This window comes from Aspergillus pseudoviridinutans (genome assembly GCF_018340605.1).
Source record: "Aspergillus pseudoviridinutans IFM 55266 DNA, scaffold_1, whole genome shotgun sequence".
Classification (NCBI taxonomy): Eukaryota; Fungi; Ascomycota; class Eurotiomycetes; order Eurotiales; family Aspergillaceae; genus Aspergillus; species Aspergillus pseudoviridinutans.
Genome location: NW_025091281.1, coordinates 2444657 through 2471531, shown reverse-complemented (window position 1 = coordinate 2471531; position 26875 = coordinate 2444657). Strand labels below are relative to the sequence as shown.

At 48.1% G+C, this 26875-nt stretch overlaps 10 protein-coding genes and 1 non-coding gene across 11 annotated transcripts; 6 read left to right on the top strand and 5 right to left on the bottom strand.

The window, feature by feature from the left end:
- Window positions 1–33: 33 nt before the first annotated feature.
- Window positions 34–1952, bottom strand: Asppvi_000895 (putative amino acid transporter; the record flags this gene model as incomplete). The annotated part of the gene is made up of 4 exons (XM_043297199.1): window positions 34–415; window positions 476–680; window positions 809–968; window positions 1029–1952. 4 exons carry the CDS (start codon window positions 1950–1952, stop codon window positions 34–36), a joined length of 1671 nt encoding a protein of 556 aa, XP_043153134.1.
- A 606-nt stretch (window positions 1953–2558) lies between these two features.
- Asppvi_000894 (uncharacterized protein) lies at window positions 2559–4362 on the top strand (the record flags this gene model as incomplete). Its single annotated transcript, XM_043297198.1, has 3 exons — window positions 2559–2703; window positions 2908–3545; window positions 3613–4362. The coding sequence occupies 3 exons, from the start codon at window positions 2559–2561 to the stop codon at window positions 4360–4362; spliced, it is 1533 nt and encodes a 510-aa protein (XP_043153133.1).
- Window positions 4363–4895: 533 nt separating this feature from the next.
- On the bottom strand, window positions 4896–5772 carry yphA (tyrosine phosphatase family protein; the record flags this gene model as incomplete). The annotated part of the gene is made up of 4 exons (XM_043297197.1): window positions 4896–5192; window positions 5245–5440; window positions 5494–5656; window positions 5718–5772. 4 exons carry the CDS (start codon window positions 5770–5772, stop codon window positions 4896–4898), a joined length of 711 nt encoding a protein of 236 aa, XP_043153132.1.
- Window positions 5773–6765: 993 nt separating this feature from the next.
- On the bottom strand, window positions 6766–7970 carry Asppvi_000892 (3'-5'-exodeoxyribonuclease; the record flags this gene model as incomplete). Its single annotated transcript, XM_043297196.1, has 5 exons — window positions 6766–6817; window positions 6873–7063; window positions 7134–7624; window positions 7693–7870; window positions 7935–7970. 5 exons carry the CDS (start codon window positions 7968–7970, stop codon window positions 6766–6768), a joined length of 948 nt encoding a protein of 315 aa, XP_043153131.1.
- Window positions 7971–9214: 1244 nt separating this feature from the next.
- Window positions 9215–10880, top strand: Asppvi_000891 (FMN-dependent alpha-hydroxy acid dehydrogenase; the record flags this gene model as incomplete). Its single annotated transcript, XM_043297195.1, has 4 exons — window positions 9215–9347; window positions 9403–9908; window positions 9981–10650; window positions 10702–10880. The coding sequence occupies 4 exons, from the start codon at window positions 9215–9217 to the stop codon at window positions 10878–10880; spliced, it is 1488 nt and encodes a 495-aa protein (XP_043153130.1).
- A 489-nt stretch (window positions 10881–11369) lies between these two features.
- Window positions 11370–11443, bottom strand: Asppvi_000890. The gene has a single exon. It is a non-coding gene; the product is annotated as a tRNA-Ile (tRNA).
- Window positions 11444–14202: 2759 nt separating this feature from the next.
- Asppvi_000889 (uncharacterized protein) lies at window positions 14203–15099 on the top strand (the record flags this gene model as incomplete). The annotated part of the gene is made up of 3 exons (XM_043297194.1): window positions 14203–14424; window positions 14494–14582; window positions 14652–15099. The coding sequence occupies 3 exons, from the start codon at window positions 14203–14205 to the stop codon at window positions 15097–15099; spliced, it is 759 nt and encodes a 252-aa protein (XP_043153129.1).
- Window positions 15100–17616: 2517 nt separating this feature from the next.
- Window positions 17617–19041, top strand: Asppvi_000888 (pepsin-like aspartic protease; the record flags this gene model as incomplete). The annotated part of the gene is made up of 1 exon (XM_043297193.1): window positions 17617–19041. The coding sequence occupies one exon, from the start codon at window positions 17617–17619 to the stop codon at window positions 19039–19041; it is 1425 nt and encodes a 474-aa protein (XP_043153128.1).
- Window positions 19042–19398: 357 nt separating this feature from the next.
- On the bottom strand, window positions 19399–20836 carry Asppvi_000887 (L-lactate dehydrogenase; the record flags this gene model as incomplete). The annotated part of the gene is made up of 3 exons (XM_043297192.1): window positions 19399–20551; window positions 20608–20659; window positions 20722–20836. The coding sequence occupies 3 exons, from the start codon at window positions 20834–20836 to the stop codon at window positions 19399–19401; spliced, it is 1320 nt and encodes a 439-aa protein (XP_043153127.1).
- A 912-nt stretch (window positions 20837–21748) lies between these two features.
- Asppvi_000886 (putative acyl-CoA thioester hydrolase) lies at window positions 21749–23205 on the top strand (the record flags this gene model as incomplete). The annotated part of the gene is made up of 5 exons (XM_043297191.1): window positions 21749–21886; window positions 21951–22015; window positions 22073–22369; window positions 22421–22602; window positions 22658–23205. 5 exons carry the CDS (start codon window positions 21749–21751, stop codon window positions 23203–23205), a joined length of 1230 nt encoding a protein of 409 aa, XP_043153126.1.
- A 306-nt stretch (window positions 23206–23511) lies between these two features.
- On the top strand, window positions 23512–24293 carry Asppvi_000885 (AAA-ATPase Vps4-associated 1 family protein; the record flags this gene model as incomplete). The annotated part of the gene is made up of 4 exons (XM_043297190.1): window positions 23512–23622; window positions 23695–23973; window positions 24040–24110; window positions 24179–24293. The coding sequence occupies 4 exons, from the start codon at window positions 23512–23514 to the stop codon at window positions 24291–24293; spliced, it is 576 nt and encodes a 191-aa protein (XP_043153125.1).
- Window positions 24294–26875: the final 2582 nt, after the last annotated feature.

The window sequence follows — 26875 nt, the reverse complement described above, 5'->3', positions numbered from 1 at the left end:
TTTCTTCTGTTAGCGGATCTGACTTAAAGGAGATCAACTCCAAGGGCCAAACTCACTGTTTATCATCTTTGCAACAGCTTGCAACAGGCTGACTCCCATAACTGTGATACCAAAGGCGATACACAGATATGCGGGAACCTTGGCTTTCCAACTCGCATTGCTTAACTTCACGTAACAAAGCGGAGGAAATATATACGCCAAAGCAGCAGCACTTGTTGCGCCAATGAGCTCGAATACAGCCCCAAGATCACAAGTGAATAATGCCATGGCCATAGCTGTCACCACCAGAGATGTCGTGAATATCAAGTGTCGATTCATATTGAAAGGTTCGTCGGGGAAGTAGTAGGTCGTCATGACCGATCGGCAAACGAAAGCTTCAAGGGGCAGCGTTGTAAGCATGTTCAGGCCAAAGCAACTGCGGACAATTCGATGTTAGGTTAAGCAAGGGTTGCTAGCCGTATGCAGGAGGTCTTACAGCCGTGCGATATTGACCATTATATTATCAGATGGGAAGTTGTTGAGCACATTGCCTTGGGTCTTGGATCCGAAGAAGAGGAAGCCTGAGATACCCATAGCCAAGCACATACAAAGGGAGACGGCGGTTGAGTAATGGGTCACCTTTGCGAAGCGATCCATGGTTGGCTTCTTGAGAGAACCATAAATCAAGAGACTATTGTGGTCTTTCGGACGGTCAGTCAGGGTTTTGTGGATTATGTATACACGGTGGGCAACATACGGCAAACGAAGGCTATGGTCTGTTAGACATAATCTCATACAACTTCAGATTCTTTAGGCAAGGCAGACTTACCAAAAGATATCACTCCCACGGCCTGGAAGAAACCGGAGTTGATAAAGAGGAGGCTCTTCACCTCGCCACGAGATTCTGAGGGAACTCGGAATCCCTGGGTCATTACAGCAACGACTATCACCAACATACTTACGAGCGCCAACGTCGACGCCTTAGCCAGCTACTACATTGTTAGCCTCGGAAATGTTCGTCCGCTGCATAAAGAGTATTAGAATCGCACCTTGGCAATGTCCCGGTACAGAGATAATGGATATGAGACTCCAAGGACAAAAAGAACAATAATAGCTCGCCTGTCCGTAAGGAGCCAGAGGAAGGACATGTCTCGGAGGGAAGGAAATAGAGAGCTGAAAACATGCGGTATAGTATCGCCCACAATTATGCAGAATGCAATCATGCCGCCAAAGGCAAAAGCCCACTGAGCAACGGAGATCGCAATGAGACCACTTTTCCCGAAACAATGCTGCATCGTTGCTTGGAAGGAATCCGCACCGCTCAATTTAGAATTGACCACAATCAAGCGAATCGTCCAATCCACTGTGACTGTGAGCGCGCATAAAAGCAAAACTCCCATCGTCATGCCCGCCTGCCGAAGCGCGTAAGGTTGTCCGATGATACCAGCTCCTATAATGCTGTTGGCCATGTTCATGAAGGCCATCCGCATTCCGCTCCTCGGCCTCGCGTTCTCGAGATGATCCTCAGGGAAGAAATCCTCGGAGGTCGCAAGGGTTACACTGGGCGCCTCTATATCCGTCAAAAGAGGGACCATCTGACCTCTGCCATTTCTCCCCGATCGGCTCGCGTTTGGCCGTGCATAATCCTCCTCCTCCAACCACAAGTCCTCCGAGTCGCGAGGGTGTCCATTCGGGAGACTTTCCTCTTCCGACTCTTCCTCAATATCAAACCGAACACGATTCATTGTGCGAGGGCGACGTTGCCCATCAGGGACAGGCTGAGATATCGACGATCGATATTGGTGCGAACCGGGAGGAGCAGAAGGGGAGGTCAGGGGAGAGCTATTTGGAAGGGGATAGGTTGTCAGGTCGGTTTCTTTGCTTGAAGATCCCGAGAGCGACGATTGAGATTCTCCTCCATCTGGACCATAATGGTCAAGCAATAGAGATTCCCGTCCTTCATCCTCTTTCATTGCTGATTTTGAAGCTCATGGTAACCTCACTTTTTTATGAACGGATCGTCTGTTTGGGGCCAGGTAACCACAAAGATTCACACGTGATGGCGCTTATCGATAAGCAGACAAAGAAGACTACAGCCAATCACATCTACAGGTTATACTTCCACGTCACAGTGCTAATCTGCTAAACATTTTGGCCATATTTGATMTACATTTTTTCCAATATTGGACAGACCTAGGTTGAATGGAGAAGTAAGCATGCGCATGATGTTCTTTCTATGATGCTTATCAAAATATCTGCTGTTCTGAATGTAAGTAATTTTCCTAACAATCAGTGTTACAACCTACCGGGAAGATTGTATCATAGCCTAATTGCAGTAGTCTCTTACTGGATGCAGTAAATAGCAGTAAACCAAACCGATGAGTTGCCCCTGATAAATATATAATAAATGTGCCTGAATATGGCCGCTGCTGTATGTCTTCCCCTTTATTATGGTAATGCAGCCGCCCCTGCCTGAAGAAGGCTAAGCTAAGGTACGCAGAAGTCCTGCCAATCCAGTTCCTCTCTAACTGCTACGGGAATCATCAATCACTGCTGAAAGCATCGAATCATTATTTACCATGGCCCTGGTCATTGACCTAGGGCAAGATATAATTCATCTCTCCCACTCCAACTCAGATTTGTCCCTGATGCTACGTGCCTCGTTGGACATATCTCTTGCAGAAAATCTAGGAAATCTAGATCCTGAGCACCCTGAGGATCCCAGTACGCTGATAGATTCTGGATTGATATGGATAGCCCAATCACCAGAAATTAAAATGCATGTCATCGCTACTACCAGAGCTCATTTCCCTGACTCAGTTCCATCTTTCATCTCTCAGGTAGGAGATATAATTCGCAAGTCGAAAGTACGTTATCACGGGCCGAGAGCCACTTACACAGGGCTATGATCGATCCATTTATTAACAGGCTCCCTGCAGCTCTGGTCAGATTTGGATCTTGCTGTCCTGCTCAGAAGCTGCGACAGTTTTTCCAGATTGGACAACTCAACGACCATTAAGCTTTCCTTTGGATTGCGAAGAAAGGCTGGACGGCCGTCAAACAGAATCTGCCGAGTACCAATATCAGCGCAACACGACGGGGATGCTGCTGCTCCTGCGAATATTCACACAGCATACTTGTCTACGATAAACGTGCTCCTTGAAGTCTACGACTCGAAAGAAGCCAGACAGGAATACTTCCCATTACCGCCGAAGCTGTTGATCCCAATATCTTCTGAAACATTTATAGTCAAGCGCAAGCGAGGGGGTATAGTAAAAAGTCTCCCGGAGCTTCCTATGACGGTGACAGACTGCGTAGACGAGTTCATGGACAGCAGCACACTATTGTTCTTGGAGGAGCTTGAGGATATGAAAGATGACTACCGAATGGAGGAAGACCGCGATAGTCAGACTTACCACGAGCTTGATCAACTGCTCAGGAAAGGTMTTCGGTCGCTCATAGTCGAAAGACATCGGGAGAGTGATACACGCACTCCGAGCTCAGATAGAGATCTTCAACCACTGGCACGCATTGTGCCTTCGATGTTCAGCTTAGGCTACCGTGAGGTACTATTCCGGATTGGCTTTCACCAAGAAGGGCGCATACAACTGACACACACTTCTCCATTCACAGGCCATGAACCAGCGATCCCACTTGATTCCGTCCGTCGCGAAGTCCCTCGCATCGCTTCTGAAGACGACGAGAGATCCGACTTTGCAAAGCAGAATCAAAGACCTTCAAGCTTTGCATAATCCTCGAGCAGAAGTGTCTCAAGCAACAGGGCCGACCGACTTTAGAGCAGCAATACAGACCGCCCTCTGGAAGATTGCGCAGAAGCAACTATATGATTCCCAGGCTTCGCGGAAATTGAGTGCATTAGATGCCGTGACTACTCCCGCCGATCATTACAGAGGAGCCGAAGAGGATCTTTTGTCAGAGGTAGGCATGGATGACTTTCACGAGGACGTGAACAGCGAAAATCGCGAGATATACGATTCCGATTGTTATTTGGGAAGCAATTTCGAAGACCCCGAGTTGATAGACGAAGACGAAACGAACTCCGTCTTATCTTTTGATGGAAATTATTCACGCCATTCACTTGATATGCTGGGACATGACGATACCGAACTTGATCGAATTTTGGAAGGCCGGACGATATTTGATCATACCCAGAACAGAACCACAATATCTGTGCTCAATCTGAGGGAGCAACTCTCGTGCCACCTTTCCATAAGTGATGGTGAGATGCTAGCATCTGATTGCTTTGAAGATGAGCCTACGAGCCCACAACTTCTTCCCTATTCCCCTAGCTTTCCGGGGACTCGTGAGGCTTCCGATGATGACTTTGACTTGATGCTGTGTGACCACAATTGTGTCGTATAATTTGTACAATAGGCCGTCGAGCTGCGGGATGTCTATCCCCATAGATGACCTTCTACAGTATATACATTATTAACTACATTTGACTACATAGAGTATTGAAAAATGACGCTTTTCGAATAGGCCCAATAGGCTGCGTTCTCAATCAAAGGTATCCCAACTTTAGCCAGAGAGATTGTGTACTCAGTGTGTTCTATTAAGATAATAAGAGAAGATATCTGTGCAGCCATCGATTGTCCATCTATTCTCAGACAAAGTAAGACAAAACTGCACCCTAATTCACAACATCAGCCCGAATTAGCGTCTATTCGCAACACCATACACCAAACACGCCCCTGTAGCACCAGTCAATATAGTGTAGGGTATCTGACAGAGAGATCACGGTCTATTATAAGTCAACATGCGCCGTCCCCATGCACCTTAGTGCTCTGTACTCCATGCAGTCAATTTGTTCGAGATCGGTAAGGTCGTACTCGTCGAAGTCATGCAGTCCTTCATCGGATAGTGTGATGGTCATGCAAAGTGCGCCATATTCATCACATAGCGTCGGACTTGTGAAATACACTAGCAGAAGAATGTCTACTGCCTCTGGGGGTATTTTCGTCCTCGACTAATTCTTCGCGAAGCGGATTGAGCATTGCGCCGGCAGGCCATGAGCTTGCACCGGAAGAAACAGCGAGGGGTCTGAGTCTGGTGTCGTCGTAGAGTTCAATGAATCGTTCGTCGAGGGGCCTCGATTTCGGCCTTGAAAAGTTAATGTATTCCTTACGAATAGCTGGCATGTCCCAGCCCTGAATCTTCCGAAAGCAGCCGACAATGCACCCAGTCCGATGCTATCAAGTTTAGTTAGCATGTCGAATCCGTATTATCGGCCTTTGCGCTCACCTTTCCCTTGTTACAGTGTAGAAGGAGTGGATGATTTGCCTTGTTCAGTATGATTTCCAGGACTCGATTCACGACATGGTCTGGAGTTCGCACCGTGGGATCCTTGTTTGCCAGGATAAGAATGCGACGATGCTCTATACCATTCTCTTTGAGAAAGACCTGGTGGTCCTGAGTGTATTCCCCTTCGACTAACGTACTACGGGGACAAGCGTAAGCAAGGGGTAATGATCTTATATGGCGGCAACTTACACAATCATCCTGAGGCCCAGCTTCTTTAGTGCTTGGAAATGCCAAAGTTGCGGAAAAGAGCTTCTATAGACCCCTTTGACAACCTCTCCGAAATTTGGAGGCAACTTTTCAGTGTGGATGACCTCGGATTCCAACGATGTTTCCCTTAGACGAGTCCTTTCGCCTGCTCGACGCGGTCAAACATTTCGCTGTAAATGTCAATATACAAAGCGGAGGATACTCACCCGCTTTACCCCTGAGGGAGCTATTGGAAGACTTCTCACTAAGCGGCGTAGCCATTGTAATGATTTCTTTGAGACAGATGAAATCCAGTGCAGGCTTAACGCCTCTTCGTGGTCTCAACGCCTCATGCGCCTGTGATATGCTTCGAGAGGGGCGAATACAGAACAACAAGCTTTGAGACGTGTTTATCGACCCAGGAATCTGGATAGAGCAGGTCCCAAGACGGGCTCTAAGAGTGTCTTGAGAAAGAACGTCAGCTCTATGGAAGAGTCCAAGGATGGAAAGTCGATTGCCCGATGAACCGGTGTTCACTCAAGAAAAAAGGCTCGAAGAGAGGCCATGATGGAGGTATTCGAGAGTGTCAAGAGACAGGACGGATAAGCGAGGAAGAGAATAGATCAGTGAGTAGGTTATCTTCGTTATCTTGTCAATAGCAACAACAGAGACAGTGAGACAGAGACTTTTGAAGCAGTGTGGGCGGTGAGCTACTGGAGGATATTAACAGAGTGAATGGCACAGATTGACAAAACCGGCGCTAGCACGAGCTTGACCTGAGATATGCAGCATGGAACAGACGTCAATTGCAGCCCCGAGCACACAATCTGGCTGAAGACGTTCAGCAATTGCAAGTGAATAAACGTAGCTACCAACTCTTGTCACGGCATATTGCTTCAACAAAGATGACCTCATATTGAGTCTGTTATAGTCCAGACCCAGAATATCATGGCAGGAGCAAACAGTGACAGTTGAAGTTGCTTCTCTGCTGAGTCACTCTCTTGGTGATTGAAAAATGGACTGCGTTCTTTGTCAGACGGTGCCAACTTTATAAATCGACGCCTGAAACATTCGAATAAGAAGAGGTTGGGTCAGTTCGAATCAAACAGCTTGGCCGTGAACATTTTGGAAAGCAAAGTTCATTGACATGCTGCAAGCATTTCTATCTATCAGAGTCAAAGTTGGGTATGGACAGAATGACTGGGCTTAACAAATCCCAAGCAACTGTTTCCCTCCGCTTCCGGTGAGCAGCTTCAAAACATGGAGAGCAAAGAGCTATCGCACTTCCTCTCCGAGTCCGAACATTCTTATCGAGTTATTCCAAGCCCTAAGTTTGAAGAAGTCAGCTTCTTAGTGGCCAAAAGTCAATCCGAATAACCTACGCCTCGCAAACTTCCTCCACCGTAATATCTTTTAATTTAGCGATGACATGGGCGACATGGGCTATCGCAATGGGTTCATTGCGGCCCTTGACCATGAGGCCTTTCTGCCATTTCTCCTTCTTGACTGCCTTGGGCAATGCGGGGGCACCCTCCAGGTACTTAGAAGATGCGTGAGAGGGCCGGATCTCGCACTAAAGGATACCATGTTAGTCAGAGAGGGAAGGATATAAGGATGATGCAAGGGAGGTGAAAACTCCATACCCATGGACCATCTGTCTCTATCTGGATTCGATCGAGTGGGATAGCTTTCACCACCTCCAGGTTCTCCTCCGTCTTCAGGCTGCATCCGTTGACACCGACGTCCAAACCCAGTGCCACCATCCGTTTCATCTCCTCCATTGTCCCTGTAAAACTGTGCACCAAGCCTTTCTTGGGAAGTTTCTCCAGTCTGGGAGCTAGCAACTTCTCAAAATCCTCACTGGCGGCTCTGGAATGAAGGAAGAGCGGGAGCTGTATTTCCACCGCAAGATCCAGTTGAGCTTCGAAATATTTCAGCTGAGGTTCTTTGGCGCTGAGGAACAGTCGGTCATAATCTAGACCGATTTCACCGAATGCAACGACATGCCCGGCTTCTTTTGCTTCCAGCGCCAGAGACTTCAGCTCCTCCAGCATCTTATCTGGACCGCCAGGAAATTCATCGAAGTGCTTTGCTTGACAAGGATGAACACCAACAGTTGCGTAACAGAAACCCGCTGGCAGCCGACTTTGTTAGGCTTGACAACACAAAGAAACAATGGGTAAGAGAAGTTGTGCAACTTACGGTAACTTTGAGCAAGCTGAATAGCATGCCGAGATTCTACTAGATCTGAACCAGTCACCATGAACTTTGTGCACCCCACATCGCGGGCACGCTGAATGATATCGTCAAGGTCATTCTCATGAACCTGTCTGCCGTGATATTTTCCTCGAAATACAGGGTCACCAAGGTTGATTCCAATCTAGAAGTAGCCAATTTTAGAAACAGCTATTGCAGATATGCGATGCTTGTAAAGAGACACTTACATCAACATATCTTAAGGGCTTGTTCGAATCACACATCTTGACTTTGGCTGGTATTTTATTCAAGACTGCAGAACAGTAATATCTTTTGCTGTTCAAGAGAGAATAAGAGGATGTACGTCCTGGCTTCAGCAGGCTACCCCCTGTGGCTGCATTTGTCGTGAGCCAAAGTGCAATACTAACCCGTTTCCAATCCATTTGATGGAGCAGAGGAGCATTCCTTCCGCTGTGGGACTGCATTTAACCGTCTAGACATACCTGTGCAATTTTCAGGGCAACTGAGAGGCAGTTGCGAGTGTAGATCGAGGGACTTTTCTCTGATCCTGAATCCTACGCAACCGAGGAAAGAGGTACAATTACTATTCCCGCAAGCCTTCAGAATATTGCCTACGTTGTGAGTCACCCGCATCAGACAATGAGTTACTTCGTTCAAGGTGTACGAAGTCACTCCGAGCACTCTCGGTGGGCAATATTAGATTCCTGGGAAGCAAGTAGATATCATGTGCCGGGATACATGATGCTAGATTTCTCCAAATTGTGTCCAGTAGTGCTTAGCCACAGATCATCTGTGCCCCTGTGTGGCTGAAGAAAATGCACGTGGTAAATTACATAAGCCCTCCTCGGAGCGAAACCCGATATCGACTGGTTCGTCGGCGATTGCCCCCGATGCTTTCGACCGAGAAGTGGCAGCTCGGTGCATGAGAGAGGAGCAAGGTGTCTGCAAACAATTGAAGTGTATGTTCTGCTCATGAATAGAGACAACTGGAGTAGAGATAGGTTAAGTGGGTTGCTTCTTTTGTATCCATCTGCTGAGTTACCGGATATACATTATTGGAAGCAAATGTCACCCCCTTTGTTGTGATTACTTGAAGCATTAAGAATCGTTGATGAGAACAAACAGAGCACTTTCGGTACTCTATATTCTGATCCCGAATTTATTAAGACAACTTTGATAGTTTGATTCGTGGATCAATCAGCCCTTCACTCATTGTTCCTCCTTTCCAGTACTTCGGGGTAGTTGTGAACCCGCAAACGCGGCACTAGACCGCTGCGGAGCAAAATTCAACAATTAACGCCTATGCTTCTCCGCACTGCGATTAGACCCTTGTGGAGAGCTCTCCGAAGTGCAATGCCGCTACGGTCTATATAACCTACAGGGCCTCTCGCTATTCTTTTCAGGCTCATCTCCTGCAGTTGCTCGAGTATGTTAACTTGTGGCTTGGAGTTTTTGAAAGGATCTGTCCTGCAAACCACTGATCTGCGCAAATTTCAGGAAAGTGAAAATGGCTGGCGAGAAGCTTCTATCCACTAAAGAGGTGTCGAAACACAAAACGCCTGATGATTGTTGGATTGTTGTTGATAATAAAGTATGGGACGTAACTGATTTTGTGGAGGAGCACCCTGGAKGATCAACAGGTAAGATCTGCCGCTTATGCTGGGCATTGAACTCAAAAAGCTCACGTTTCTTCAGTCATTCTGCGATACGCAGGCCGTGATGCCACCAAGGCCTACTCAGAGGTTCACTCTCCTGGTGTCATCAAATCAAATCTACCGCCAGCGAAGTACAAGGGAATCCTCGACACGTCCGCAATCGATGAAGAATGGCTCAAACAGCCTCCCAGCGAGAATCCACAGGTCATCCTGGATAACGAAAAGCCGCCCTTGCACACCCTGATCAACTCACACGATTTCGAACTCGTAGCTTCCAGGACAGCAAACAAAAAGACGTGGGCATTTTATTCCAGCGCCGCGACCGATCTCATCACTCGCGATGCGAACAAATCTTGCTTCGACAGGATATGGTTCCGACCTCGCGTCCTCAGGAACGTTCGCTCTGTTGATTCAAGAACAAGGATTCTCGGCGTCGATTGTAGCATGCCGTTGTTCGTAAGCCCGGCTGCTATGGCTAAGCTTATCCATCCGGATGGGGAGTGTGCGATTGCCAGGGCATGCGAGCGCAAAGGTATCATGCAAGGAGTACGTCATGATCTTGTATTCCCATTTCATCACATTGCACCTTGTTAAGCTCTAGTGCTCATTATTGGGTAGGTTTCCAATAATTCTTCGTACACACTGGATCAACTGAAAGAAGCCGCTCCTTCGGCAAATTTCTTCTTCCAGCTGTACGTTAATCGAGATAGAGAGAAGTCCGCAGCACTTCTTCAGCAGTGCTCAGCCAATCCGAACGTGAAGGCAATCTTTGTGACAGTCGATGCTGCATGGCCGGGCAAGCGGGAGGCGGATGAGCGAGTCAAAGCCGATGAAAACTTATCTGTTCCCATGGCACCGTCCCGAGCGAAGAACGACAAGAAGGGCGGTGGCCTTGGACGTGTTATGGCCGGCTTCATTGACCCTGGACTGACATGGGATGACTTGGTGTGGGTGCGGAAGCATACGCATCTACCCGTGTGTCTGAAGGGAGTGATGTCTGCGGATGACGCCATCTTGGCGATGCAAGCTGGGTTAGATGGCATTCTTCTCAGCAACCACGGTGGTCGCAATCTTGACACGAGCCCTCCCTCGATAGTCACTCTACTGGAGCTCCATAAGCGCTGTCCAGAGATCTTCGACAAGATGGAGATATATGTGGACAGCGGAATCCGTCGCGGAACGGACGTACTCAAAGCCATCTGTCTGGGTGCCACCGCTGTTGGCATGGGACGCAGTATGCTCTTTGCCACGAATTACGGGCAGGAAGGAGTCGAACATCTGATAGACAGTAGGTGATGGCCCCGCACGTCAAAGCCGTTGAGCTAACCAATCATTGCAGTTATGAAAGATGAGCTGGAGACGGCGATGCGGAACAATGGGATTACGACACTTGATGAAGCTGGTCCACATATGGTCCACACGGGCGATATTGATCATCTAGTTCCTGACTCTCGGTCACATCCGTATGCCCGAGGGATTGCAAAAGGTCGGCGTTCCAGGGAAGTCGCCAAGCTTTAGACCTGATGAGATAGGGTTCCAGTATGATATTTCATTCACCGCTATACCTTCGGATTTTGTGATAGTAATACACCAAAGTAGTCAGCCATTATGATAGATAGTACATATCTGTCATTGGACATCATTTGAGTATCATGTTTCGATTGCTGACCCGGACCTTGCTCGGTATTTTATACAGCCACCTCATCGAGAGAATGATTGAGGAAGACTGGTAAAGCAGGACACATAACATTATAGACATAGTTGTTCTTCTGCTGCAATTTGTAGCTAGTGGTCTAGCTCGTAATTCGTACTTATTATAAGTCTGCATCAGGGATATGCCGCATATATAGGTATATGTTGGTCGTCACCACCATGTTACAGAAATCCAGTAAGGACTCAAACAATATCTAAAATAACAGAAGTACATTAAGATCTCATCAACATATTGAAATCTCATATTGCTTTCCAAAGGAGACAGAGCAGAGCAAAAAGAGTGGGAAAAAAAAATGGTCACTACGAGGGTCGAACTCGCGACCTTGGCGTTATTAGCACCACGCTCTAACCGACTGAGCTAAGCGACCAGTTCTTGAAAACCACCAATCTTTAATAATATGTCAGTCACAGTGGCTTGTCCTAATATCGCCCTCTTAACCCAATGTGGAACATGACCAGAGTACATTAGGCCAATATATTACCAATATGTACAATACCTGTCATCTATCAAGTCCTATGGCTCCGACAACATAGGTAGCCATGCGGGGACCACTTATACCAAAACATACGTACCTTACCTTTAGACATCTCGGTGAGCCGAGAATATAAACGTAGCGACTCTTTATCGGCAACTGTGTACAGCTAGCGTGTCTATTCAACACGGGAGAATACAGTCTCAATTCGCATTTTCTGTATGAATGGGCGAAAATATATCTGCTAATCATGCCCTGTTCGGACATTCCATTGCTGGATGCTGTATGCTTCTATTAAAACCAAACAGACTGGGACTCATAGAGGTATCAGGGTCACCAGGAACGATCGAGCCTGCTAGTTAGAGAGAGCATAACATGCCACAGAAGGATAGAACAACCTTGGAGGTGAGTCAGTTCCCAGACATTCATACACTGTGTCTCATACTCTGGTTCTCGCTGATTACTGAAGACTAAGAAGTCAATTGCGATCACAGACTGGTCGTCCTGGACCGTCTCCTTCTGTACCCAAGGAAGGAGCCCTCGGGTTGCCATTTGGCACAATCAACAGTTGCTGATCACAATGGAAGCTTTCAACAATGCGTGCAACCGCAACGCCATCGTGGTCGATATCAATGAATGGCGTTCATCAGGTCCTGCCCACGCATATATGGAAGTAGGTATGCAGCCCCTGTCTCTCTTGCCTTGTGACACACATCTATCAAAGAATGCCTCATGAACAATCCACAGTATTCGGTTCGACCAAGGAACGCGAGGTATTTGACCAGTAGATTTGTAGAAGAGGAGTTGATTATAAGACAGAGAGAAGTAAACAAGGTGTTTATAAGAAAAGGAGCCAGTAAATATCCGATAAAATTAGACTGGTTAATGTTTCTGTATCTAACCTTCCTTGCTTCATTCCACACCCAGCAGCGAAGCTTAACAGAGTCTATTACGCCAAGCCTCATCAAGACGCCCTTTCCAAATAGCAGCGCTAGACCAGTTCCAGGAATTCGCTGGCACCCGACTTTCAGAGGTGAAGATAGGCTCTTTAAAGATAAGTTCCTAATAATGACCACATGACCAGTCAACATTTTTGTTAATCTTACCTAGGTTCCGTCTACCCACCATGGAAATATCCAAATGTAATCCATTTCCACAGAAACTGAGTTATTACATTGTAAAGTCCTGAAGGTGTACCCCTCCCAAGTGCAAAAGTACTACCGCTGCCATCTTTATTTGCTGCAGTCTAGTGGCGCACATTTGCTGGCGTATGCCAAACGACTGACTATCAAGGCAAGCTGGCGCGTCCCTGGGCCGGAGGGGGGGGGGGGTGTTCCGCATTCGATCAACTCGGGGTGGGTTATGTTTAGCAGGGTCTTACGAGAGCGTCGATGACATGGACAATCATACAATTAACGATGGATATGCGAGTTGGGTCGAAGGAGGGAAGGATCAACCGTAATGTCTCCTATCATATACAGAGTACATTCCGTTAGGCTAGGACGCCGGAACTTTACCATCCATTACAACTGTTTACAATTTCTTACACATTGCCAGAGTAAGGTTTGACGGGAGAATGAGGGGAAGATCTTGACAAGGTCAATCTCAAACGTGCCAGTCGGAGAAGATAAAGTCCGAATGTKGATGGTGGATGGTTAATTTCTAGGTAAGTTGCTCAGATGATCATCAACTGACAAAACTCTCCGTCTCAATGGTAGTTCCGCAGTCATAGAAATGGGACCACGTACTGATTCATTGGCTGCTTCGCCAACCGGGGCATCGGGGAAGATGGCATAATTCTTGTCTCATCCTTCTAACGCTTCAACAAAGTAGAAATAGTACGATGCTAGTGGCAGAATCCAAAATTCAGGATACCTCTACGGAGTACGGTGTAGTTGCGGTGACTTTAAAGGTACAAGTAGTACAAAATGTACGACGCAGATTCCATCCTACTTCCCCCTTCCCCCTACCTCACCATTTATTTCACATTTCTACCCCTCATCGCCCATCCATCTTGGTCTGTTGAAGGAGACTCGTCATTTCCCCTGCGTTTTGCTTTTTCTCGCTTTTGATAACCAGACAAAAGAGTCCCTTACAGCCTACCTTAAATCTGCCGGCCCAGAATACCACTCACTCTGTACGCTGTCGATCCCTTTAACCGCACTTTTTACTTGCTAGTTGTTGCTACTATTACAATCCGCTGGGTCACTAAGTCAGCATAGCCGGACTTGGCCAGACCGCCCCGTTCCCCAGTCTTCCAGGTATCCACTCCGAAGCTACCTAGGAAAGGACGATCTAAGGTAGGTAGAGCTCATCCTATGCCGTTCCCCCCAACGGTTCGGATCCCTTGAGATCTTCAAATATATCAGCTTTCCCCGGGCCGTCCATTGCCTTTCCCCTTCCTCTCCTCTGTTTTCCTACTCTTAATATATCTTCTCTGTTTCTGAAAGTACTTTCCTGTAACTTCGACACTTTATCACACATCTTATCTCATCCCGAACGCTTATCATAACCCCATCCAGCCCTATCTTCATAGTTCATACCGGAGCTCAACAAAGGCCCATCGAGAGACCTCACTGACTCATTTACACAAGTACATCTTTAAAGCGACCTTTTACTTTCTGACACTCGAATCCATAACTCTTTCTAAGATCATGGCTGCTCCCCGTTCAACTTCATTGCGTGCTCTCCGCGTGCTTTCCCAGCAACATACCACTACACCTTGCGTTCGCCGTAGCTTGCATATCACTGGCGCAAACTCCGCTCAACCGGTTAATGTAACCGATAAGGCTTCGTTTTATGCCACTCGTACCCTGGCTGATCTCAAGCTCGAATGCAAAAAGAGATCGATAGCAAGCAATGGTACTCAGACCGAGGTTTGTATACCAGATAGCCCTGTCACTCATGCATGAGCTGCAACTGATCCTCCTATCTTGTACTCACAGCTTGTGGAACGACTTTCCAACCATGATTTCCTACAATCCCGTGCCTTTAGCATTGCCATGAAAAGAATCAATGGCAACGCGTCTACAGAGTATGCTCGCCCGCACTTAGGTTACTCGTTGAAACCCTCAGCACTGACATCATTTGTTACCATATCCAGTCCCTCTGTTCGTCATTTCAACACCTCTCGTGCCGCAAAGGCCGTTGGAGATTCATCCACCGTCGATTTTGCATACTTCCCTTCTATGGAGGAGATCGATGMTCGCCCCTCTCGTCCGGACCCACGCTTTCCGATCCTCTCCGATATCTACAAGTACTATGATCCCGCAAAGCAGTCGATCACGTCCGAACCACCCATGAAGCCGCAGGTCTACACTGTGTCCGGAGAAGATGTGGCTGCGAGCCCCATGAGTGAGGTTGTTGATAATCTCTCAGTGGACATTGATCCCTTCTCCTTGACGGAGACCGTTGGCAGATCCCGTTTCGGGGAAGAGCTGCAAAGACAGCAGAACGGATCACAAGCCAAAGAGCCCGGTATTGTCAGGGAACTTTGGTCCGGATTTCTGGAAGACCTCTTAGGTCCTAAACAGCAGACCCAGAGAAAGTAACTCTAATGGATGATTTCGTTGTATTGAATATTAGCCTGTGATTTGACGATGAAGTGCTCCTCTTCTTAATTTCTATMTTCTTTCCTGTCATTTCCGGTCTAATGAAATGCATGATGATCGCCCGCTTCTCAGGAACACGGTACAACGCTTGTCAATCCTCTAGGAATCCATGGCTCTCGTAGATTTAGCTTTAGTCTCCAAAAGCATACTTTCTATCGCCTGAATGCAGTACAAGATCAGAAGTAATTCCATCATCACCGTTGCAGCTCCTATTGAACCCAGCAAGCGGACATGACGTACAATTTCCATTAATATTTACCTAGGCTAAACTTTGATCTTCAAGAGACCAGTCACCAAGGTCAGAAAACCATCCACCTTCGGCCCTCGGTAGCATTGAAGAAGTAACCGACAGTCTTCTAGAAAATGCTATTCTCTGTCTCTAAGTGGTGATGTGATGGACGGACGAGAGAGGTTTCCCGGCCCATTCCGAAGCAGGTTATGCTCTATCCATCCACTAATCATCATCCATGATCTTCGTCCTAATTGTTTCTGGCTGAGTTGTTGTGAAGAATTCCATTCCTGTAGGATCGAAATTTGTGGTTACTGCTCAGAGTGGAAGGATTACAATTAATAATATCTGTCTTGATTGAAGCGCCAACGCGCTCCGTACACGGTACAAGATACCTGCAGCGCACACAATGGGAGCTACCCCAGGTTCCGGTTGCGGAAGAACATTCAACTTTCTTCAAGACCAGTTGACCACAAGGCGCTATTTTCTCGTAGCTGTGGAATCAACCGAGAACACGACGAATCATTGACCACTGAACATGTGAGCAGATAGGTACCCACCTCTACTCCAAAGACAATGCAAGGGAAGTGGACACGGTAAATCCAGGGGCAGAATGCCATTCCATCATTCAAGGTCACATGAGTCAGACTCCCATTAACATCTTCGCCAAGAAATCCCTGGAATATTTTCGGGTACATCACGTGGTTTATATTGAGTGCAAAGGCAATGCTAGCTATTATTCTGCAGCCTTGAATAGTTAATCATTTATGATTTTTGTGACATGGATCATTATGCTCTCCGTGTCGACAGTCCAGACAGACTTGATTGACCACTATCTACCGTATTCAGTGGACTTGCTCAGTTGCTCGAATCTCGAGCATTTCCCACAACACTGATAACTTAGATAATCGAAGGCCATGGTAAAAATAGCACAGGATCATCTCCAATGTGACAGATATCAAAGCATAGCAACATATATGATAAAACGTCAGTAGTGGCAAATCAGTGGGATTATCGAAGCAGCTGAAACAGCTCTTGCGTCCAAAGACGACAACAGCTCTTGTGGTGGCAATGTATGGGATGGAGACGAGGGCGTCTTTCTTGCGTGAGACTCGTCCATTTGTATAAAGCAAAGTATTCCTTGTTCAGCTCGATCTCAAGGATTACGCCAAGCTAGTTGCAACCAAAGCAGATTTCACAGCTCGTAGGTTCTGTGGCTGACTCGATGTCTAATGTCTCTACTCAACCCCGGTCTAGATTTTGACTGGGCAGGGCTGGAAGCCTGAAAGGCGCACAACATGCATACAGTGGATCGGCTTTGACTTGGCGTTCCTGCTGGTCTCCCGTTTGAGACAACCTCGGTTGGGAAAGATTTTTGACGTTTGAAGGATGTATCTCGACTTTGAAATCTGAACCACGGCTGCTATTGAATAGTGATCAGCAATAGCTTCTCTCAGGGGTGATGCGACCTTTAGATATCCCCGGTTAGTATAATTCCTAAAAGAAGCATTGATGTGCAGATCGTTGGCGGCCAGCAGGGCTATGACCCATAAAGTGGCTATGAAAGACTGTAACTAAACAGAGTCATGGACCACTTGTCAGTCAGATTCCTGCCTCATTCAAAGCATTAAAACTAATAAGTGTTAGTATGATGGAGAATTGTCCTCTGTGCTTGCACAGTGCCCGAGCTAGACGATGAGAGTAACTGTTTTAGGGGTGGAGCTACCTGGAGATAGCTAGTGAGTCTAGCACTAAATAGTTAGTGACCTGCCTAAGGTTTGTTCTAGTCCTTTGGGGTCTTGCCAGTGGAGAACATCCCCTATCCATCAAGTATCTGCCCACTTGCTGCCCACATGCACTTCATCTCTCATCTTTATCTGCATCTCTCATCTCTCACCTTTTGCAATGAGCTCTCATTATATTGCTCAGCAGGGTGCAGGTCTTTTGATCTGTTAAGAATTCTTTTATTTTGTTATTCTTTATACCCTTTCTATAGACTGCACCCTCAGCGTCTGTTCTTTCATCGCGCTTTGTCTGGATTTCACTCTTTAATTACAGTAATACCCCATAGACAAGCATTGCAGATTCGGTTCTATTCAACTCACTCTCACTACCGTCATTTAATCCTAATATATCGAGGTTCTGGTACTCCAAAGTCTCCATCATAGCAATCGACTCTTCTCATGGTTTTGTCAATATTGAGACGCACATAGATCCCCTCTAGGATCATGCATCTCTTACAATGTCTTCTTTCGACCATTTCTCTTGCCTCAACGGTTACAGCCTTTGTGCCTTATTCATTTAACCTCGGCGTCTCGACCGACGGCTCTGCCAGCAATGATGTCGCCCGCCGTTTCGTGCCCTGGAAATTAGTGCCAGACGACTCAGACAACGATCCCGGGTCCTCTTCAAACGGTGTATCTTTAACGCTGGACCTCAAAAAGTTTCCTGTCCGCCGTGATAACAAGTACAAAGTTGTCATGGCAGAAGAACCTACAACACCCAACACTGCCGCTCTTAACCAGGAGGGCCTCGATTTCTCTTACTTTGCCACGGTCAGGATCGGCTCTCAAGACCAGCAGATGTGGATGGTCCTGGATACTGGGGGACCAAATACTTGGGTCTTTGGCTCAGACTGCACGACTGAGACCTGTCAGCGACACGAAACATTCGGTGAAGCTGCTTCAAAGACTCTCAAGTTATTACCGCTGAACTGGGCTGTCGGATATGGGACGGGATTGGTCAGCGGTGTCCTTGGGGAAGACAGTCTCTCACTTGCTGGTTTGGATGTAAATATGACGTTTGGCTTGGCCAAAAATGCTTCCGCCGATTTCGACTCGTATCCTGTGGATGGTATTCTTGGCTTGGGACGATCGGCTAATAGCAATTTCAACGCTCCGTCGTTCATGGAATCCGTCGCGGCGCAACGTCTTCTCAAATCAAATATCATCGGATTCAGCTTCTCTCGCAACTCGGATGGTGCCAGAGATGGAGCGGCGAATTTTGGCGAGCTGGATAAGACCAGGTTCACGGGCGATATCGTCTACACGAACACAACTGGAGACAGCAATAACTGGAGGATACCATTGGACGATGCCAGTGTGAATGGTACACCTTGTCGTTTCGCCAACAAGACCGCTGTCATCGACACTGGCACATCGTACGCCATGCTTCCCCCAAAAGACGCCACAGTATTGCACAACCTCATTCCGGGTGCTATCACGACCTCACAGGGGCAGAATTTCACCCTGCCGTGCAACTCGACGGCGGTGGTGCAAGTGAGCTTCTCTGGCCTTAGCTACAACATCTCACCTAAGGATTACGTCGGACCACACTACGGTTCGGCGTGCGTGTCCACTATTGTGGGACAAGCCTTGTACGGGGACGACGTGTGGCTCTTGGGCGATGTGTTCTTGAAGAACGTCTATTCTGTGTTCGACTATGACAATCATCGGATTGGTTTCGCAAATCGGTCTGTCCATATTATCTCACCGACCACTACGGTCGCTACAGCCGCAAACGCGTCTGCGACAGACGGAGCTGGGTCGACTTTGACTGGCTCCGTAGCAGTCCATAGTGGGAGGGCGTCTACTGTATCTCGGTTTGTCCACTGGCCCGCCGTTTGGGTACTCCTTTGCATGGTGTTGCTGTAGCCAAGCTCCACCACACCAAATCTGCTTCTTTCGATACCAGCTTATATACCTTTCATCCTTCTATACATAGCCATATTACCGGTTACGCCTTGATGGGTCTTTTACCACTTACCCAGCGTAAGCACGACTGCACATTCTCTTGAATTGAACGCTTTTTCGAGGGGGTACCTTCGACAAAGCTGTAACACATACTGTCTTTTTAATCCAGAAATTTTACTGATGGCACGAGTGGTTCCTAGAGTACGATCTGTAATATATCAGATGACATTGCCAGAGTCTCCCGGCATTTGAACATCGAATGAGCTCTATGTACATAATGGTCTCCAAAATCTTGAATGCACATACTGACAAGTCATATCAGAGAACCCTGTCCGGTATGTAGGCGTATGACCTGGGATAAGACTCTAATAAATGATCAGCGGCCGTGCCTTTCTTCACCAATTTCACCAAGCTCGACATACCTAGTATAGACCGATCAAAGTCTTTGACACTATTAAATCCCCCAACTCCCATCAAGATATCAAAATCCGCCAGGAGTGACTTCATGACATGGCGCACGCCCTCCTCGCCCATGATACTGAGCCCCCAGATCCAAAGACGACCGACAAAGACGAACTTCGCGCCCAAAGCCAGTGCTTTGACGACGTCACTCGCACCCCGGACTCCAGAGTCATACATGATGTAGATCTGGTCGCCCACAGCGTCGACAATATTCTCCAGCGCATCAAGACTGGCGATCGCGCCGTCAACCTGGCGGCCTGCATGGTTGCTCACCACGATCCCGTCCACGCCGTACTCGACGCACTTTCTCGCGTCTGCGACGGACTGGATTCCCTTGATGACGAACGGCCGACCACCGGAGATGGACTTCCATTTCTCGATCAGCCAGGGAATTGTCTCCCAGGACCAGGAGCGGCCATGCCAGACGGAGTCGATCCACTTGATCGAAGCGGCGACGACGTCTTTTTCCATGTCTATGCCGGCGTCTTGACAGCGCTTCTGGAACACTGGGTCCGTTAGCCCCAGATCAGCGCCAATGCCACGGTAAAACGCATAATTCGAGTTGGCGACATCGTCATGACGCCAGCCGAGCTGCCATGTGTCCGTCGTGAGAATCAGTACGTCAAATCCGGACTTCCAGGCCCGGTTGAGCAGCGAGAGCGTCAGCTCGCCATCGTGGGGCATGTACAGCTGGTAAAAACGCGGGCCTGATCCGTTCGCCTCGCCGACCTTCTCTATCGGTGTGCTGCCAGCTGTCGAAAGGCAGTAAGGGAGATTGAGCTCGTGTGCCACCTTGGCGACGGCGACCTCAGCGGCAGGATGGTAGATCTTGTTGATGCCAATCGGAGCGAACCCGATGGGTGCCGAGACCTTGTGGCCGAAGATCTCGGTTGTTGTGTCGCGAAGGTTGGTGTCGACGAGCTGGCGGGGGACAATGCGGTGGCGGTAGAAGGCTTGTCGGTTGGCTAGATGGGTATTGGACATACCCGCATTCGAGGAGGCATAGTACCTGTGGAGTCCGTTAGTACCCAGCTCATCCATCCAGATCCAGCCTTGGGGATATACCAGCCACCTTGGCTGAGCTTTTCACGGGCTAGCTCTTCGAGTTTTCTGGGATCTTTACGCTCGAAACTTAGTTCGTGCCCCCCGATGCTGTAATCTGTGCCAAAGCATACATACCAGTGTTGAAAGGCACAGTCTTGCCCTCTCTTGCTTTCAAGAAGTTTTCCCGTTGATAGAGAGCCCATTGAGGCGTTGATCTCTGCTCAATGTTGGGATTGTTAGGGTCACTCATCGTATTGGCTGAATGATCTAGCACATCAATGGCACACTAATAGAATAGAGAGTGCTCATACAATTTTAAGAGCTGGTTCGTTCATATATCAATCGTAGTAAGTCTGGTTCGACAGGGGTCCCCCAAAGTCACCGTTATCAATGACTTCATTTTGACGCATCCTCGGACGAGAGAGATGATCGACTTCCTTTGGCCGGGTCGAGCAGTTGGAAGGCAGGAACAGTGGCCGGAACGCAAGCATATTGTGTGATAGAACACTCTCTACTAGTCGGGACTAATTGGGGCCGCGTATAGATTATTGTGCTCGTAAATACTCAACCGTGATTGATGCCGAATGCTTCAGGCAGATAGATCCCGATGATGTCAACAGACCTGCAGTCAACAATCAACCATCAACAACATTCTCAACAAACCAACATACATCCCGATGAGCACGGAAGTGATTTGGTGTCTATTATGTGAGCGCTTTTCTAGATCTCCATAATCTTAAACCCTAAACAGATTCTATAAAGTAATGAATGAGGGATATGTCATTGTTTGCCCCGACTTCATCCGGGCGGAAACGGCCTCGGGAACCCAGCCGATTAATCGAGCCGACACTACAGTGATCCCTACTCCGCAAACCAAGGAGTCAAACAGGGGTGTTGGTCTAGATCGGTTCATCAACCTATACATATACCTCTATATTCTACTGATCACGGCCATCGGGTACTTCTGACGCTTCACGTTTCCATCATGTTCAGACTCAGTGTGCGAAGATCAGTTGTTACTCGGGCAAAATGCCTATCACCACACACAGCCAGCGCAAGCGTTCTTCGCGTAAAAGCTGAGCATCCATCAACAAAGTCATTAATCTCGTTCAGGGATTTTCATCCCAGTGCAGTGAACAACGCTTCTTCCAAGCCGACATGGATGCCCATGCGCGTCAAGACACCGTGGATCGAGGCGCTGACGAAGAGTCGCGAGGATGCCCAGTCGGGCCAGACACATCGTGCGCAGGGGAAGCCAGACTTGACACCAAAGAAAATGTCGGATAGCTATTACAGTGCCGTAAGTCCCACTCCTTGTCTGTTTTGCACGAATGTGAATGGAGTGACCGAGGGTAATCATTTAGATCCTACCCTTGAGTCAAGACAAATGGTTGCTTGATTCTTACCTGAATGCTTCCGGACATATCAGGTATGATTATGTGTCCTATTTATGTGGGGTATAACTCATTAATGGCTCCTCTCATAGACTGGGATCACTTCTGATGGACCTGGATGCCTTGGCGGGCATCATCGCGTACAAACACGCCGGTGAGTCGGTAGCTACTGTGACTGCGGCAGTGGATCGGATTACCATCGAGCATCCTCTAATGGAGATTTGTGACCTTGAGCTGAGCGGTCAGGTCACGTATGCCACGGGGAGATCAAGCATGGAGGTGTCCCTTCAAGTCACCAAGGTCCCTGCAGAAGGAGAACCGGTGAAACCGGAGGACGTCCTAATTACCTGCGCCTTTACCATGGTGTCGCTTGATCCCGCTACCAAGAAGTGAGTGCTGAGTGTTAAGATCTCGAGGGGCAGTACTGACACTCACATTAGGCCCGTTCCTATTGCACCTTTGCTTGTGGAAAATGCGGAGGAGCGTCTTCTCTTCCACAAGGGCGAGGAGAATTATCAAGCCAAGAAGGCTCTGAGAACGAGGAGTCTCCTGCAGAAGGCGCCTGACGCTGAAGAAAGTAATCTGATACATAGCATGTGGACGAAGGAGATGTCCTACCTGAGTGAGTAACCAAAATTCCTTCATCTGTCATGACGTTGATACTGATGCGGCAACAGATCCTGAATCACCTGCTCAAAGACCTGACAATATGGTTTTCATGAGCGACACGGTACTGAAATCCGCCATGATTATGCAACCGCAGGACCGCAACCGACACAACTTTATGATCTTCGGTGGCTTTCTCCTCAAACAGACTTTTGAACTGGCATTCTGCTGCGCCGCCTCTTTTTCCCACGCTCGTCCCAACTTCATATCCCTAGATCCCAGCACCTTCGAGAACCCTGTGCCCGTGGGAAGCGTTCTGTACCTACGGGCTACGGTCGCTCACACAGAACCCCTGGAGAGAGACGGCACCACATACACCAAAGTGCAGGTCCGCGTCGACTCTAAGGTGAGGGACGTGGAGCACGGCAGCAGGAAATCTACGGGCCAATTCAACTACACCTTCTTGGTCGAGAAAGACATTCAGGTTATGCCCCGAACTTATGGCGAATTTATGCTCTGGACCGATGCGCGCAGACGAGCACAGAATGCTGCCGCCATGGTGACAGGTTCTAGGGAGCCCAGCACTCTTCGCAACATCAAGGATAGTGTGACCGAGTAGAGATCTTCATTTGGAGCAGAGCGTTCGGCGCAATTTGTAGTGTTTGTATTTACAGTGATGAAAACATACCAACGGCTAAACACTATTGCCGAGTCATTGGAACTTCTTCAAGTGAACAACATCACCAACGGACATAGTAGTTAAGTCACATGACATCCAGTGCTCCGCACCAGTGATCAACAATCGCTCATGAACTTGTCTCCCTCTACAAAGCATCTCCTTCGTTTCTGTAGCCAAACAATCGAATTCTAACTCTGTACCTATAACTTATACATCTTATCGACTCAAGCTCTTGTCGAAGCATCAATGTCGCTCCCCAATGTATGGCATTTACGTCGGGTGGCTGATACTGCCGCCAAAGCATGTTTCGTTTGCTACAAGCCCTCCACTAGTGTTCTGATTACACCAGACAACAAGGTAGGCTCCGCTTTGCTATTGAGATGCAGTCATCTTTTACGCAGTCTTATTGGGATTCTGCTGACTACATAGGACTTTTTCTATGTCTGCCCTGTCCATCTACAAGATAGGCATTTCTGCTCTCCCATCGTGGACTCGGAGCAGGCGGCAGCCAAGGCAAAGCAGGAAGCATTGGCGCGGGAAATTGAGATAGTGAAAAAGGAGTATGAAGAGAAGCAGCGACGGAAGAAGGAAAAAGAGAAGGAGAAGAAGACCGATGACGAGCTGAAGGATTCAGACAAGAAATCCAAGAAATCGGACAAGGAGGGCGACAACGGCGCCAAGTCACTTGAGAAGGAAAGAGATGAGAAGGTAGATATATCCGTCTTTCTTACATCTGGAACTGAGATAATTAAACCGATTCGCTGACGTGGACAGATCGAGTCTCTCACAAAGTCCGCTTCGTCGTCCGGTACGGATGACTCGCCTCGTATTTTCGCTTTGCATAAGTATGTCTATTCCCAAACCGGACACGTAGCTAACCACGTCATCCTTGATCTGAACTAACGTTGGACAGAAATTTCTACCAGATGCGTGTCGACAGACAGCGTAATATTGAAATGGCCAAGCGGAATCGTCAGCGCTTGCAAGAACCGTCCCTCTTCCCGTCTGCCCCATCTGGCGATCTTTGATGCGTGACAGCCATGTTCCATCGTTTATTTTGATGCATAGAAGCTATCTATCCATTCGTTAAACGTTTGAACCTCTTCGGGAGACGTGTGCGGAGTACGGGACTAGGATGCGGATCCTTCATGCCTGGCAAGGCTGGCACCAAATGAAACCTGATCCGCGGGTAGCTCAAGGCTGGATGCGCTGACAGATTCTGAGCTCGAGCGACTGATTTTGAAATGAAGGCAGCAACTCGAAAAAGCATCCCACCATCCTACTGCTGAACCTCTCCGCGGTCATATCAGCTGCTTGCCTTCTCATATACCAAGGAGACAGATTCATTGGCAATAACCGAGTCGCGACATGATCCAGACAGCCCGCTGGCAGCCGGCAGCTAGAACGTCTCACAAAATTTCCAAAAAGATGGCTTTGCATACTGTGGTAAGCACTAGTCTTGATATGGAAGCACGATGTGATCAAGCCGTTGCAGAAAGCGGACGACGCGGTACGTTCGGCTACTATGACAGAGTATCTGCTGATCTTTCTGGTCTCAGCATGGCGTAAGCAAGGCGTTAATGGCGGATTATGCCACATCTCATGTTCCGGGCAGGTCAGCAGCAGTTCGTTGCAGAGATTATCTTGAACCTTGCCTTGCAATCTGATAATCATATGGACGCAACTTTTGATCTGCTGCACCAATAACTGCGGTATCCACTCTCTGCGGAGTTTCATTGTACGCCAGTCAGAAGAAGAGTAGCTCCTTCACCGAGAAGCAATCGGCCCTGTCGCCTGATCAAATACAAAGATGTCAACATCGGCGAAGATTACCAGGGCTGGCACCTCGGACGAGGAGGGACCAAGTATGCTGGTGGCCTGAACAGGTCGTAACAATGGAACCTGCCGTGCCTACAGTTAGGCTCATGATACTCTGCCTAGCATCAGGAGATCATCAATTCCCTGATGTAACTGTAATGGTAAACGACCAGCCCTGCAGATATCGATCTACAATCTCAGAAATCTACAACGTGACGTCATCCTTAGATAAATCAACTGCCCCTTTGCATTAAACAGAAGAGAAAGAGACATGCAGCTCAAATAGCCTCGCCGTTCGATCTGGTTTGACCGCCTGGTTCCTGAAACGAGTGAAGTACTTACAGCTTGCGAAGTGGACTACTTCCTGCTCCGTAAAGCAAGTAGGCTGTGCATCTCCTTGGCAGAGATGACTGCCTGACAAGCATGGGCTTCCCTAAGGCTGCCCAGACGTGTGACATATTGCGATGGCCAACCTGCATTGCTACTTTTATAGTTGATAGCTGTTTGGTCCATGACTCCATCATACTTTCCTCCCTAGTGGTCTGAGGTGCAGCAGCTGTATGTAGATCTCTCTCTCCAGGGCCCAGAATAATGAGATCAATCAAGGATGACATTGAGCATCGCTGATGGTGTGGTCTGCCAGTCGACCCCAAAAACATACAAAGCAATTACCCAAGGTAGGAAATGAAAAATACATAGATACGATACACAGCCCCAGCAGCCCCTGAAACGCGGAACCCGCGGAAATGGAAGACAGAAAAATTGCAAACCATAAGGTCCATGGATCTTGGTGCGTTCAGTTGCGTAAGAGCAGTTTGCACAGCCCCCGTGCCGAAGCTAGTTTTGCAGCCCACATTAGCCTAGGCCCTGCTAGCCTACCAGGGCCAGGGGTTAACTTGTGCTTACCAGTAGTCTAACCACTAGAGAGCCAGCAACGGAATTACGGAAACATTCCTAGGAAGCTGCCTATTGCTCCGTAGAGTAGTGTATCACTAAGAGCTTGAAATATGATCATCGCGGGGTATGCAGTATCAGTATTGACAGCATATGAGAAGCCTTTACCTGATAAGGCTGACTATTGGCTTGAGGTTGATTATTTGTCTGTACCCCTCTAGAGGGGTATTTACGGTATCTCCCTGAAGGGAGTAGTAAACTAGAATGTCATTCATCCTTGATCTTCTCTCTTGCCGCAGATCCCGAACTTGTGCACAACAGTCATTGGTCGCTCTGCCCATTTCAGATGGGGCTGCCTTAGGCCCCTCCAACAGCCTCGTGGGGATGTGGGCTTACGCCCTGAATCCTGGATGAATGCTGACAGGCGGCACAGGCCACTAGCCGCTGGGCCCTTGGTTCGATGACATAAGGCAAGCTAGGTTCCTGGTCCTGGTAAAGTATATCCTTCAGGGTACGACTGGAAATTGCTCCACAGAGTTCGCGGAAACAAGCTCAAGACTCGAACTGCGCAATAAATGTAGAGGATCTTACACATTATTGACTAAGGTTGACCAACGTTTTATACTAGCTGTCTCTAGGAAGGAAGCCGTTATAGCGACTTGGCCCCAAAAGTGCCAACTTATATTAGAGCAATCAGACTCACCGACAGACACTCCGATAAAAGGCGAATCATCAGCCTTGTCAGTTGTTCCAAGGTCAAGGCATCGTAAGGTCCAGCGTACGGTCCGACTCCTAGCACAGGCCGCTTCATTCCAACAATCCCCACAGAACGATCGGCATAAGGATCCTTCGAGACACCTGACGATAGAAATGTACTTTCGTGGATCCCAACTGAAGA